This window comes from Podarcis melisellensis, assembly GCF_964234715.1.
Source record: "Podarcis melisellensis genome assembly, chromosome: 8".
Lineage (NCBI taxonomy): Eukaryota > Metazoa > Chordata > Lepidosauria > Squamata > Lacertidae > Podarcis > Podarcis melisellensis.
The window spans coordinates 76436012-76449690 of NC_138540.1; the positions used below are offsets into that span (position 1 = coordinate 76436012).

A 13679-nucleotide genomic window follows, 5' to 3' on the forward strand; every position below is an offset into this window, starting at 1 on the left:
ACTGGACTTAATCGACTAGGGGTCCTTTACCTTTACCTATCTGCACTGCATATTTAAAGCAGTGTTCAAAGCACTTTTAAACAGTCCTGGCTTCTCTTCCAAAGAATCCTGGTTGTTGTAGTTTCTCAAGGGTGCTGAGAGTTGTTAGGAGACCCCTCTTCCCCTCACAGGGTTGCTGTTCTTATAGCCCCCTGGAAAGAGGGATTTATTGTTAAACCACTCTGGAAAACTGTAGCTCTGTAATGGGAATAGGGTGTCTCCCAACAACACTCAGTATCCTTAGCAAACTACAGCTCCCAGGATTTTCTGGGGGAGACTGTTTACAGTGTTATGCTAGTGCTTTAAATATATGGCATGAATGCCCCCTTATGGCCCCTTAAACTTCATTTATTATTGCAGGCTTGCACCTGGCATTGATCAGGAACCCCGGGAAATCACTGGTTAAAATCAGTGCAGTTTTGAAAGGTTCTGTTCACCATCCAATTTGGCTATGGTGTCTTAAGAGGTATCTAAATGCATAGCAAACAAACCATTTCCCAAGAATTCTTTCTTCTTCTTCTTTGTAGAATGGCCACTCGACGATAAAGTTATCAAGGTAAAGGTAAAGGGATCCCTGACCATTAGGTCCAGTTGTGACCGACTCTGGGGTTGCGGTGCTCATCTCACTTTATTCACCGAGGGAGCCGGCATACAGCTTCCGGGTCATGTGGCCAGCATGACTAAGCCGCTTCTGGTGAACCAGAGCAGCAGCGCATGGAAACACCATTTACCTTCCTGCTGGAGTGGTACCTATTTATCTACTTGCCCTTTATGTGCTTTTGATCTGCTAGGTTGGCAGGAGCAGGGACCAAGCAACGGGAGCTCACCCTATTGCGGGGATTCGAACCACCGACCTTCTGATCAGCAAGTCCTAGGCTCAATGGTTTAACCCACAGCACCACCCACGTCCCAAAAAGTTATCAAGGCAGCTCCCAATTTTGCAGTAGGTGTGTGGGGCCAAACTATACCAAAGGACCCCTCCAGTGGGACGAGGGAGGAGTCCTGCCTGAAAATCTGGAGATCCACTGCCAGTCACTGTTGCCTCTACTGAGCTAGATAGACCAACACTCTGAATCAGGATAAGGCAGCTTCCTGTGTTCTTATGATTTCTCCTAGAAATGGTATTTCCATAGATACAGGAGGCAAGGCACTTATGGCTTTTATACTGCCTATGGCTGGGTTTCTGTTTTAAGAACATGGGGTGCCCCTGGGAAAATTGATTTTCCCAGGCCTCCCTCTGTGCTATAGCCACTAAAGGATAACACTTTGTATCATATTTAGAGGTATCTATTATTTTACAGTGGTACCTCGGGTTACATATGCTTCAGGTTACATATGCTTCAGGTTACAGACTCAGCTAACCCAGAAATAGTACCTCGGGTTAAGAACTTTGCTTCAGGATGAGAACAGAAATCATGTTCTGGCAGCGTGGTGGCAGCAGGAGGCCCCATTAGCTAAAGTGGTGCTTCAGGTTAAGAACAGTTTCAGGTTAAGAACGGACCTCCAGAACGAATTAAGTTCTTAACCCGAGGTACCACTGTATTACATTGCCAGATCACAGCACAGAAATTTGACACCATGTAAGATGGGAACTCTTGAGACTCTTGAGAGTCCCATGGACTACAAGATCAAACCGATCCATTCTTAAGGAAATCAGCCCTGAGTGCTCATTGGAAGGACAGATCATGAAGCTGAGGCTCCTATACTTTGGCCACCTCATGAGAAGAAAAGACTCCCTGGAAAAGACCTTGATGCTGGAAAATATGGAGGGCACAAGGAGAAGGGGACGACAGAGGACGAGATGGTTGGACAGTGTTCTTGAAGCTACCAGCATGAGTCTGACCAAACTGCGGGAGGCAGTGGAAGACAGGAGTGCCTGGCGTGCTCTGGTCCATGCGGTCATGAAGAGTCGGACATGACTAAACAACTAAACAACAACAAGATGTGAAGTGGGAGTTGAAATATCCCTTGGGGACTGCACTCTTGCTTTTGAAACATCAGCCTGTTGGGCAAGTTCCTGGGTTGATTGTTTTGAAGCTGGGTTTGGAAGCCCAATGGAACTTTGCTCACATCTGAGAGCTGTATGAATGGTGCCGTGCCTTTAGGGAACATCAGAGAAACAGGAAGCCTCTAAAGATTTCTGGGAATTTTGCATTTGCATTTTGTTCTAGGAACACTGCTCACCTCTTCCATCATGAGGAGGGCAACCTTCTCCAGAGGAGGCACCTACGTTCTCAAATTTGAGAACCACCTACCCATAGTGCCTCTGTCTTGCCAGTCTCAATTTATTGGCACTCATCCAGACCACCACTGTATCTGCCAGTCTACAGCCTGTGCAGCCTTTTCTAACGTAGCTGGCATTATTGATGCTCCCAATCCCACTTCCAATGGCTTCGAGTAGAAGCAGTGTGGTGTAGTGGTTAGAGAGGAGGACTCGGACCTGGGAGACTGGGGTTCAAACCCCCAACTCAGCCATGAAACTCACTGGGTGGCCTTGTGCCAGTCACTGTCTCTCAGTGCAACCTACCTCACAGGGCTGTTGGGTGGATTAAATGGGGGAGGGGGAATCCTGTATGCCACCTTCTGCTCCTTGGAGAAAAATACAGTAAATAAATGCAACAAATAAATAATATGGAATAAATAAATAATACACAGAATCATAAAGTTGGAAGGGACCAGGAGGTTCTAGAAAACAAGCCTTATGAGGAATAGTTGAAGAAGCTGCGTATGTTTAGCCTGGAAAAAAAGGAGACATGATTCAGGTAGATAGCCACGTTGGTTTGACGCAGTTGAAATACATATATTTTTTAAAAAATTATCCAGTAGCACTTTAGAGACCAACTAAGTTTGTTCTTGGTATAAGCTTTCATGTGCATGCCAAGAACCAAGAACAAACTTAGTTGGTCTCTAAGGTGCTACTGGAAAATTTGTTTATTTTATATATATATATTGAGAGGAGCCATCTTCAAATATCTTAAGGGATATAACTGTCTTGGTGATTTTTAATTTCTTTTTGCCAGGGAGGGAACATTAGGCTTGGAAAGAGGAGAGGAAGAATGGATGGGAAAAGAGGGTGGGGAGAGCAAGAAAGGGCCTGTCTTGCTTTGTACCAGTGCAGCAGGTTTGCCATTGCTAGGAGGTGCCAAATTTTGTACTAGCTTGGGGCTCCATGTTGCCAGAATCTGCAATATTGAACCTAGCAGTTTGAAAGCACGTCACTTTAAGTAGATAGATAGGCACTGCTATAGTGGGGAGGTAAACGCCGTCTGCATGCGCTCAGGCTTCCATCACGGTGTCCTGTTGCACCCGAAGTGGTTTAGTCATCTTGGCCACATGACTCGGAAAGCTGTCTGTAGACAATTGCCAGCTCCCTCAGCCTGAAAGCGAGATGAACGCCGCACCTTATAGTTACCTTTGACTGGATTTAACCATGCAGGGGTCGTTTACCTTTACCTTATTGCCAGAATCCACATCTGTTGCTGCTTACTGTTTGCATAGGCTTCCTTCTTCTTTACGTAATCCTGCCATCACCAGAACTGCTGTTGTCTTTCAGGAAGTCCCTCCCACCAATCTCTACCGAGCTCATTCGTGTGTGATATATATATATAACCAAACAGCCCAACTCTCTCAGATCTTGGACTGCTTTTCCTTTTCCTCCACGACTCATCAGGAAACTGGTTCTTTGGCTCAGAGGGCCTCTCGGATTCAGACCATGGAGGGTGTCATGTTGAGATGGAGAGCTGCAATAGTTGTGCTGCAAGGACTGCTGGCGATGACCTTTCTTATTTCAGGTACCAGTTATTGCTATTGGAATGTCCTCGAGTTGCAGACCTGGGTGGTTGGGTGGGTGCAACTAGATTTGCACGGAGAAACAAGGAGGAATTTCAAGGTAAATGGAAAAGGTTCAGAAAGGGGCAACCAAAACTGTGCAAGGGGATGGAACGACTGTCCTGTGAGGAAAGTTTGCATTATTTGTGATGTTTTAGTTTAGAGATAATATGAGAGAGTTCACATGATAGATACTCCAAAATTATGTGTCTCTCTCTCCCTCTCAAAGCACTAGAAATAGTGGACACCCACTGAGACTGAAAGTTGGCAGATTCAGGAAAGATAAAAGAAAGACCTTCTTCACACTGGGCAAAGTTAAACTATGGAACTCCCTCCCACAGGAGACAGGGATGGGCCCACCTGGATGGCTTTAAAAGAGGAATAGGTTGCCTCTCGGGTTGATTTCTCTGGCTCTTCTCAAGAGCTGGGATAGCTCAGCTGGTAGAACATGAGAGGCTTAATCACAGGATCATGGGTTTGAGCCCCATATTGGGTGAAAGATTTTTGCATTTAACATGTACATAAGGACTCTTATTAAGGACAGGGGTATATTAACTCTTGCCCTCCCAGACTCCTTCCAGATCTTGTAGCTGAGCCAGCATCCTTTTAGATCAGAGAAAGGATTGATAGAGTATTTGGCTAGTTTAAGCTGCTGCTCTGTTGTGAATCTCTGCTGCAGACTAGCTTAGCCGGGTGCCTTAGATCTGAGTCTAATGCACTAGGATTTTTTTCTTAGATTTTTGTAAACAAGCAAGCAAACAAACAAACAAAACCCAGGACATTTAGTCAAATTTTAAAAATCCTCCCAGGCAGAAATTTCAGTCCTGAAAATGAGGGTGTGCCCAGGAAAAAAAGAGAACATGTCCTGGGAAAAGAGGACAAATTGCAATCCTACACAGGAGGTTTCCCGGAAAGTGAATGTGCTATGACTTGCTTAAGTCACCTTTTGGGTACTGCTGGTGGAGAGGAGTGTGTCTTTGAGGTGAGTTTAGCCCTGTCTGCAAGAAGGAGAAGGTTTGGGCTGTGTCAGGGAAAGAGAAGGTGGAGTCATGTCACCCAAAAGCTTTCCCAGAAAGTGAATGTGGTTTGACTTGCAATATGCTGGAACTCAGTAGAGAGGCAATGGCTAAGCAGCCTAATGTAGTGTTTTCAAAACTGTGGGAAACTGACCCAGGGAAAAATAACTGGGACGAGGAACTGTGAAGTACTCTCCCATGGAGCTGCCTGCCTCCACCTGTTTTTCTTTCTTTCTTTTTTAGCTTCATACTTTGCTTTCAAATCTGAATTGTGCTGTTGGTTTTTTAAAAATTCTTCTTCATTTTTTAAAATACCATATTAGGATAAGTTCAGGTTAACTACAATGCCTTTTGGGGTGTGTGTAATGCCTATAATTTGGTTGTCATTGTTCTGTTTTGAAAGTTAAATCTGACTGGTGTTGGTGTGAGTTGAAATCCAATAACTGCCATTGGATTAGATGCCCCTACTGGTCTCATCCAACCCTGTGATTTAATAAATCTCTAGGACTGGCCATTCTGACATTTTTGAATCCTTCTGTGGTATCCGCTCATCAAAGCACTCACTCAGGCCCCTCCTTTGGGCCTGCGGTTCAGAACAGGCACTTGGTGCAAATTTCTGCCTCCAAACAACTTATGCTTTCATGTTAAAAGGGGGGGGCAATTTCTAGTCCCTGATGATTTCAAGGCAGAAAGACATTGCTAATAGCTTCTCCAGGATCTCATGCCCTTTCTTCCCACACTTCCTTTCAGGAATTTCTGCCTTGAACTGTCATAGTTCCAACACCGTCAATCTTACCACTCCACACAAGGGCAACTCCTCATCTCATAGCTCCCCAGAAAGCGGTATTATCAACTGCTCCAGTGCTGAGAACGTTTGCATAGATGCACAACTTATATTAACTATAGGTAAGTGCTGGTCTGTCAGATGGATCCTGTGTGGCTGCTAGATTTTTGAGAGAGGAAAAGCATGAAATTGCTTACAACCCCCAAATTTCCCAGCGGGATTACCTGAGGCCTGAAATGATACTTTGCATGCATTCAGAATTGAAGTATTTAAAATATGTTTTGATTCATTTTATTTTATATTTGCAGATCTTTGTACAAGCCCCTGGCCTCCATTTATTTCTTTTTTTTAATAAAAAGCATCCCTAGCTGTTTCTGAGAGTTGACACAGACCCAGTTCAGATGTAACACTAAGCCATAGCTTAGTGCAGAGACAGGGGACATCTGGCCCCTCCAGAATTGGTTGGCTCTCAACTGCTACCACCCCTAACCATTGGCCATGCTGGCTGGGGCTGATGTGAGTGGACTCCAACATCTGGCATTGGACTAGATGACACTTGTGGTCCCATCCATATCTACAATTCTGTGAAATCTGGAGGGGCATAGATTCCTGCCACCAATGAAGAGCCACCTTCCGCAGGTTTATAAATCTTGGCTTGTTATTTCTTTTTGATATCCTAGTTCAAAGGTTTCAACTAATGTTGAAATAGTTTCAACTATTTGCATGCCAGAACCTTTCAGATATTCTGGACTGCATGCTTGAAATATGATCTGCATCTTACTTGCCTCAGTGGAGGATTTGGAGATGTGAGGGTGTGGAAAAGCTCTGGACTTTGCATGGCTACAATGCAGGCTGCGTCCTAGAGCAAGAGCCACACCCACTGCTCCATCCAGGATTCCTTCCACCTCTTCTGTCACAGGCAGGTGGCCCACAGATGCTTGGCCACAGACTTGGGCTGGTTTCCAACCTAGCTTTTGAAGTAAAACAGCTGCCAGGAAGTGTGTCACAAGGAAACAGGAAGAAGTGGGAAGTGGGAAGAACTCTCAGTACTTTCTGGGGCCACTCACATGAACAAAAACCCGCCCACCCATGGCACCAAGTTAGACATGAACCAGAGGGGGAAAAACCAGAGGGGAAAAAATGGGCAGGGGGCTTTGGCAGCCACCCTACACTGTATAGAGTTGCCCATACATCCAAAATTTTCCAGACATTCCTGGAATTCAGCCATTGGAAACAGAAATCGCTGAAATGTCTGGGCATCAACAACTTTGGGAAAAACTTTGGCAAAAACAAACAAAGAAACAAACAAAAATCTTTTGTATCTGGACTTTGAAATACATGACTAAATTTTGAAATACATGACTAAACAACTAAACAATGACAATAACCCCGCCAAAGCATGTATAAGTCACCCCCAGAGCAATAATTGCCAAGATAAGGTCTTTGGAACACCCTGCCACAGCATCAATCTATTGTTTGCATTTATACATCTCTCCCCCCCCCCCCGCCGTTTTAGATAAAGATGTTTTGATAATGAGCTACAAAGGCTGCGCCAGCAAGGACCTTGTGGATGGAACAAAATCAGTCACCTCTGGTGACCGTCACTTTGCCATCCAATTTGACCAGAGCTACTGTTTTGGTGACCTTTGCAATGCAAAAACGAGAGAAGTTCCCAAGACTCCTATCAAGGACATAGGTATTTTTTTTTTATTTTTAAGGATCCCCTGAGAGGAAAGTGAGAACTCACAGTTTCACTTGTAGGGCGGGTGGTTGTCAATAGGAAGGCTTGAAGAATTCAATTTTGGAGATTTCTAAGGCCCTGTTCCCCAACTCTTGGGCTCATTTGCCAAAGAAAAGGTAATCCCACTTCTCAAGAAATGTACAAGATGGAGTGCTTTAGGCTGTAATGTAGGGTGTAATTTAGCAGCGAGAGAACGGAGAAAAGTTTGGAGGGAACTGTGGGGGGAGTGGAAACATGAGGGGCACTGTAGGGGAGGGGTGAGCTGGGGGGTGAGTGAGGGGTAAAGGGAAGGGACGTGCTCAGGTGTAGAGTTTGGCGAAGAGTCTGGCAGGTTTGGCAAGTGGAGAAAGCAAGGGCAACAACCCCCAATATGTGCAAAGATTTGCACCCATTTTTAAATTAGAAAATTGCCTTGCAAAATTTAGGAAAGTTCAGATTTTGAAGTATAACTCCTCGCTTTACTCATCCACATAAACACATACCAATTCATTTTGGTGGGTTTACTCTGAGTATGATTAAGGAAACCAATCCTTTGAAAAGGGCAAATTAAGTAGGCTCACTTTGATATGCAAAGCAAACCGAAATATTCTCCCCCTATCATTATTTAAGAGACAGAAAAAGGGGGAGACTCCTACAAAGGGGAGTGACCTTTTTCAATCCAGCCCCCCCCCCAATCCCATGCTCTTCATTTTGATTTCTTACTCCAGTAACTGGGTCCAACCAGTGTTACACAGGCTTTGGGTGGAGCTCCAGTAGATTCATGCAGGAGACTACGAAATGTGGCAAAGACTACGACCGGTGTTACGAAGGCAGCATGAACATTACTATTTCAGATAGAGGAGGTGAGTTTGCCTAGGACATTTCTTCCACAGCTCCTGCCCCCCAAAAAACAGCCCCTCCCCTCAAGCTGAGCTCACTTCCAGTATCAGAACTTGGCACCTGGCTAAATTCAAACACTGCTGCCTATGTCTTACTTGAAAACCCCTTTTTTTGCCAGCCCTGGTGCCCTCTAGAAGATGGCAGTCACTGATGGGAATTTGAGTCCATGAAGTTGGTGAAGCCTGATTTAGCAATTGTCTGCTGATTTATTCCCTCTTTAGGGTGATCTGTTGATTACAGTGGGCCTTTTGGTGATGTGGCATCTTAATAATACCATCTTTTTATTATAATGATGATCATAAATCAGCAGCAAGCAGCTCTGAGAATTTGGGAACACCGAAAAATGGGATGTGACAAGCTGTTTCTAAATGAAATAAATGCATCTTACTAGGTTCAGATGTGACTGGGGCCCCTTGATGGAGATTCCTTTACATGTACCAATACGAATATTATTCATGTGTATGGCCAAAGCCATTACAAAAGGTAAACGACATAGCAGAATAGAAACATAATAAAATATCTTACAAAGTTAAAATAAATAATTAAAATACTTCTTAAAGCCAAACATTATAGAATCATAGAACACAGAATTGTTGAGTTGGAAGGGAATCCAAGCGCCATCTAGTCCAACCACTTGCAATGTCAGAATTTGCCCCCCTGAATAATTTAACTTCCTCCCACAGATTTTCCCCTCAACTCTAAGGCAAAACAGGCCATTTTCTTTTTAGAGGTGTAGGGGTCCCTGCTCCCTAAGAACGCGTGGGTGTGGGTTACCCCTTAGGCTCCAATTTCTTCATGATTCCCTGTGGCATCTCAATGCATGCTGAGAGAAGGGGGCCAATGCCCCTCATACCTAACATTTTGTGTCTTTCTTGTCCTCCCTTCCCTTCCCTTCCCACAACAGGATCCAGCTCTGTTCCCATGACCATCAGGACCTGCCAGCGCTCATCCTGCGATGTTATAAAGAGCCAATCCTTCGGCCCTATAAATATCACCAGCGAGTCAGGGCCTTGCTGCTTCGACAGCAATTGCAATTGGAAGAAGAGTGACTTTGCATTCAAGATAGTCAATCATGGTGTGAGGAGCATGACCAACCCATACCTGTCTTATGATCATTATGGGTCAGGTTTCCAAGGGCTCAGCCTTCAACTTTGCCCTTTCCTGGCAGTCCTGGGAACCACCATGCTCAGGATATGGTGGTGAGAAGGGGATTGGGGAGCACCTGAACTGCTGGAACCTGCATTTGGGTTTGGAAGGAGGTAGAGTGGAGGTAGAGTGATTTTTGCACAGTGTTTGAGGACTGGGACATTCTCAGGGAAACCAAAATGCTTTTTGTACTACCAGCCTTACTGCATGCTTGTGAAACATGGACCACTTATGGATGGCATCTCCAACTCCTCAAAAATTCCATCAATGGTCTCTCAAAAAAATGTTACACATCACTTGGGAAGACATGCAAACTAATACCAGTGTACTGGAAAAAGCAAAGATCACCAGTGTTGAAGGAATGATTCTTCAACATCAACTACGTTGGAATGGTCATGTTGTGCAGACGCCTGATTGTCGTCTTCCAAAGCAACTACTCTATTCCAAACTTAAAAATGGAAAGCGTAATGCTGGTGGTCAACAAAAAGAGGTTTAAAGACTGTCTGAAGGCAAATCTAAAGAAATGTAGTATAAACTACAATTGGGAAACACTTGCCTGTGAGCGCTCCAATTGGAGAACAGCCTTTACCAAAGGTGTCATGGGCTTTGAAGACACTCAAACTCAGGATGCAAGGGAGAAACGTGCTAAGAGGAAGGCACACTTGGCAAATTCACACCGTGATCAACTCCCGCCAATGTCCCCACTGTGGAAGGACGTGTGGATCCAGAATTGGCCTCTACAGTCATTTACGGACTCATTGTTAAAACCGTGTTTATGGAAGACAATCTTACTTGGTTACGAGTGATCGCCAAAGAAGAAGAAGACATTTATAGTACTTTAACAGTTGCAGTTTCCTGTGAAGAATAGTAGGAACCGTAGTTTGTTGAGGGTGCTAGGAACTGGGAGGGAAGATACTTCATCAGGCAAGGCCTTCTTCCACAGGCCTTACCCCACCATCCGGCCCTAGGAGTCCTCAGAAGGGAGCTGTTCCTGGAGGAAGAACTGTGAGGGGAGAGACTTAATCAGGCAAGGCTTTCTTCCACCTGCCTTGCTCCAACCTCTAGTTTCTGCTTCTCAATTTCTATTGTATTATTTTATGTACTGTGTTTTGCCCTTGTTTTATTGATTATAGTTTAGAAATTATTTATCGTAACTGACAAGGGTGAATTTCTGTTTAACTTTTATATGCTAATATTGTAATTTTATACTATTCTAATGATTGTTGAATACTACCTTTTTGATGTAGGTTGCTTATTTTAAAGTTATGTTTTATTATCGCATTTTTGTACTGCATTATATTGTTATAAGATGTACATTTTTTGTTTCTTCAGCTTGTAAACCGCCTTCAGTATTGTAAGATAGAAAGACTGTATACAAATTAAAAACGATGATGAAAAAATTGTAGCTCTGTGAAGGGTCCCCTAACAATTCTCGGCAACCTTAACAAAATTAAGTTCTGAGGATGCTTTTTTTAAAAAAAAACCTGGGCAGTGAAGTCTGTTAAGAGACCTGAGAGTTGTTAGCAGACCACGATTCCCCTCAGAGAGCTACAGTCCCCAGAGTTCCCAGGGAAGAGGGACTGGTTGTTAAACCACTCAGAGACACCGTTGCCCTGTAGCCCAGCTGGATCAAAAGGCATTACCTATGCACACTCACAGGTCCGATCTGCACTAGGGGAGCGGGTGCAGCCGTGGTCTAAACCACTGAGCCTCTTGGGCTTTCCGATCAGAAGGTCAATCCCCGTGATGGGATGAGCTCCTGTTGCTCTGTCCCAGCTCCTGCCAACCTAGCAGTTCAAAAGCACACCAGTAAATAAATAGGTACAGCTGTGGTGGGAAGGAAAATGGCATTTCCGTGAACTCTGGTTTCCGACACGATGTCCCATTGCACCAGAAGTGGCTTAGTCATGCTGGCCACATGACACACAAAGCTGTCTGTGGAAAAACACCGGCTCCCTTGGCCTGAAAGCGAGATGAGCGCCACAGCCCCATAGTCACCTTTGACTGGACTTAACTGACCAGGGGTCCTTTCCTTTGCCTATCTGCACTGTATATTTAAAGCAGTGTTCATAGCACTTTTGGGATGCGGATGTCGCCTAATAATAATAATAATAATAATAATAATAATAATAATAATAATTTATTATTTGTACCCCGCCCATCTGGCTGGGTTTCCCCAGCCACTCTGGGTGGCTTCCAACAAAGATGAAAGATACACTAAAATGTCACATATTAAAAACTTCCCTGAACAGGGCTGCCTTCAGATGTCTTCTGAATGTCAGGTAGATGTTTATCACTTTGACATCTGATGGGAGGGCGTTCCACAGGGCGGGCGCCCCTACCGAGAAGGCCCTCTGCCTGGTTCCCTGTAACTTGGCCTCCCGCAGTGAGGGGACCACCAGAAGGCCCTCGGAGCTGGACCTCAGTGTCCGGGCAGAACGATGGGGGAGGAGACGCTCCTTCAGATATACTGGACCGAGGCCATTTAGGGCTTTAAAGGTCAGCACCAAGCCTAAGGCTTGCCGATCAGAAGGTCAGCGGTTTGAATCCCCGCGATGGGGTGAGCTCCCATTGCTCGGTCCCAGCTCCTGCCAACTAGCAGTTCGAAAGCATGTCAAAGTTCCGGCAGGAAGGAAAACAGTGTTTCCGTGCACTGCTGTGGTTCCTCAGAAGTGGCTTAGTCATGCTGGCCACATGACGCGGAAGCTGTATGCCAGCTCCCTTGGCCAATAAAGTGAGATGAGCGCTGCAACCCCAGTCGGCCACGACTGGGCCTAATGGTTAGGGGTCCCTTTACCCTTTACCTTTACCTCATAGCCCTGGCTTTTAAACAGCCCTGGCTTCTCCTCCAAATAATCCTGGTTGCTATAGTTTCTTAAGGGAGCTGAGAGTTGTTAGGAGACCCCTCTTCCCCTCACAGGGTTGCTGTTCAAAGTAACATATATACAGGCGGCAAGGCACTTATGGTCTTTATACTCCTTATGGCTGCATTTCTGTTTTAAGAACATGGGGTGCCCCTGGGAAAATTGCTTTTCCTACTCCTCCCTCTGTACTACAGTCACTAAAGGATAACACTTTATATTCTATTTAGAGGTATCTATTATTTTATTACATTCACCAATCACTGCACAGAAATTTGACACCATGTAAGGTAGGGAGGGGGTGTTGAAATATGCCTCGGGGGCTGCAGTGTTGCTTTTGAAGCATCAAGCTGTTGGGCAAGTTCCTGGGTTGATTGTTTTGAAGAAATAAAGTGAAGCAAGCTGGGTTCGGATGCTCAATGGAACTTTGCTCACATCTGAGAGCTGTATGAATGGTGCCGTGCCTTTAGGGAACATCAGAGAAACAGGAAGCCTCTAAAGATTTCTTGGAAATTTTCCATTTGCCTTTGGTTCCAGGAACATTGCCAGACTGCACACCTGTTTCATCATGGGGAGGGCAACCTTCTCCAGAGCAGGCTCCTACGTTCTCAGATTTGAGAACCACCTACCCATAGTGCCTCTGTCTTGCCAGTCTCGATTTATTGGCACTCATCCAGACCACCACTGTATCTCCCAGTCCACAGCCTGTGCAGCCTTTTCTAATGCAGCTGGCCTTGTGCCAGTCACTGTCTCTCGGTGCAACCTACCTCACAGGGCTGTTGTGTGGATTAAATGGGGGAGGGGGAAACCTGTATGCCACCTTCTGCTCCTTGGAGAAAAATGCAGTAAATAAATGCAACAAATAAATAATATGCAATAAATAAATACCGTATTTTTCACCCTATAGGACACACCTTTTCCCCTCCCAAAATGAAGGGGAAATGTGTGTGCATCCTATGGGGCGAATGCAGGCTTTTGCTGAAGCCTGGAGAGCGAGAGGGGTCAGTGCGCACTGACCCCTCTCACTCTCCAGGTTTCAGGAAGCTATCCGCAAGCCTTGGGAGCCCGCGGGAGTTCCCACCGGTCTCCCTATATATATATATATAGGGAGAGAGAGAGAGAGAGAGAGAGAGAGAGAGAGAGAGAGAGAGAGGGGAGCCATCTTTGAATATCTTAAGGGCTGTAACTGTCATGGTGATTTTTAATTTCTTTTTGCCGGGGAGGGACCATCTGGGTAGGAAAGAGGAGAGGAAGATAGGATGGGGAAAGAGGATGGGGAGAGCAAGAAAGGGCCTGTCTTGCTTTGTACCAGCACAGCTGGTTTGCCATTGCTAGGAGGTGCCAAATTTTGTACTAGCTTGGGGCTCCATATTGCCAGAATCTGC

At 45.2% G+C, this 13679-nt stretch overlaps 1 protein-coding gene across 3 annotated transcripts in view; it reads left to right on the plus strand.

Moving 5' to 3' along the window:
- Positions 1–3148: 3148 nt before the first annotated feature.
- The window catches only part of LOC309375156 (uncharacterized protein), a 55994-nt gene continuing 45463 nt past the window's right edge, over positions 3149–13679 (plus strand). Inside the window, exons 1-4 of one of the 3 annotated variants that reach the window (XM_081920697.1) lie at positions 3149–3830; positions 5634–5789; positions 7184–7363; positions 8116–8250. In XM_081920697.1, coding sequence (XP_081776823.1) covers positions 3470–3830; positions 5634–5789; positions 7184–7363; positions 8116–8250 — 832 coding nt within the window. In that variant the 5' untranslated portion in view covers positions 3149–3469. The remainder of the gene's footprint in view (positions 3831–5633; positions 5790–7183; positions 7364–8115; positions 8251–13679) is intronic. The other 2 variants (XM_081920698.1, XM_081920696.1) reach the window with 2 other exon arrangements.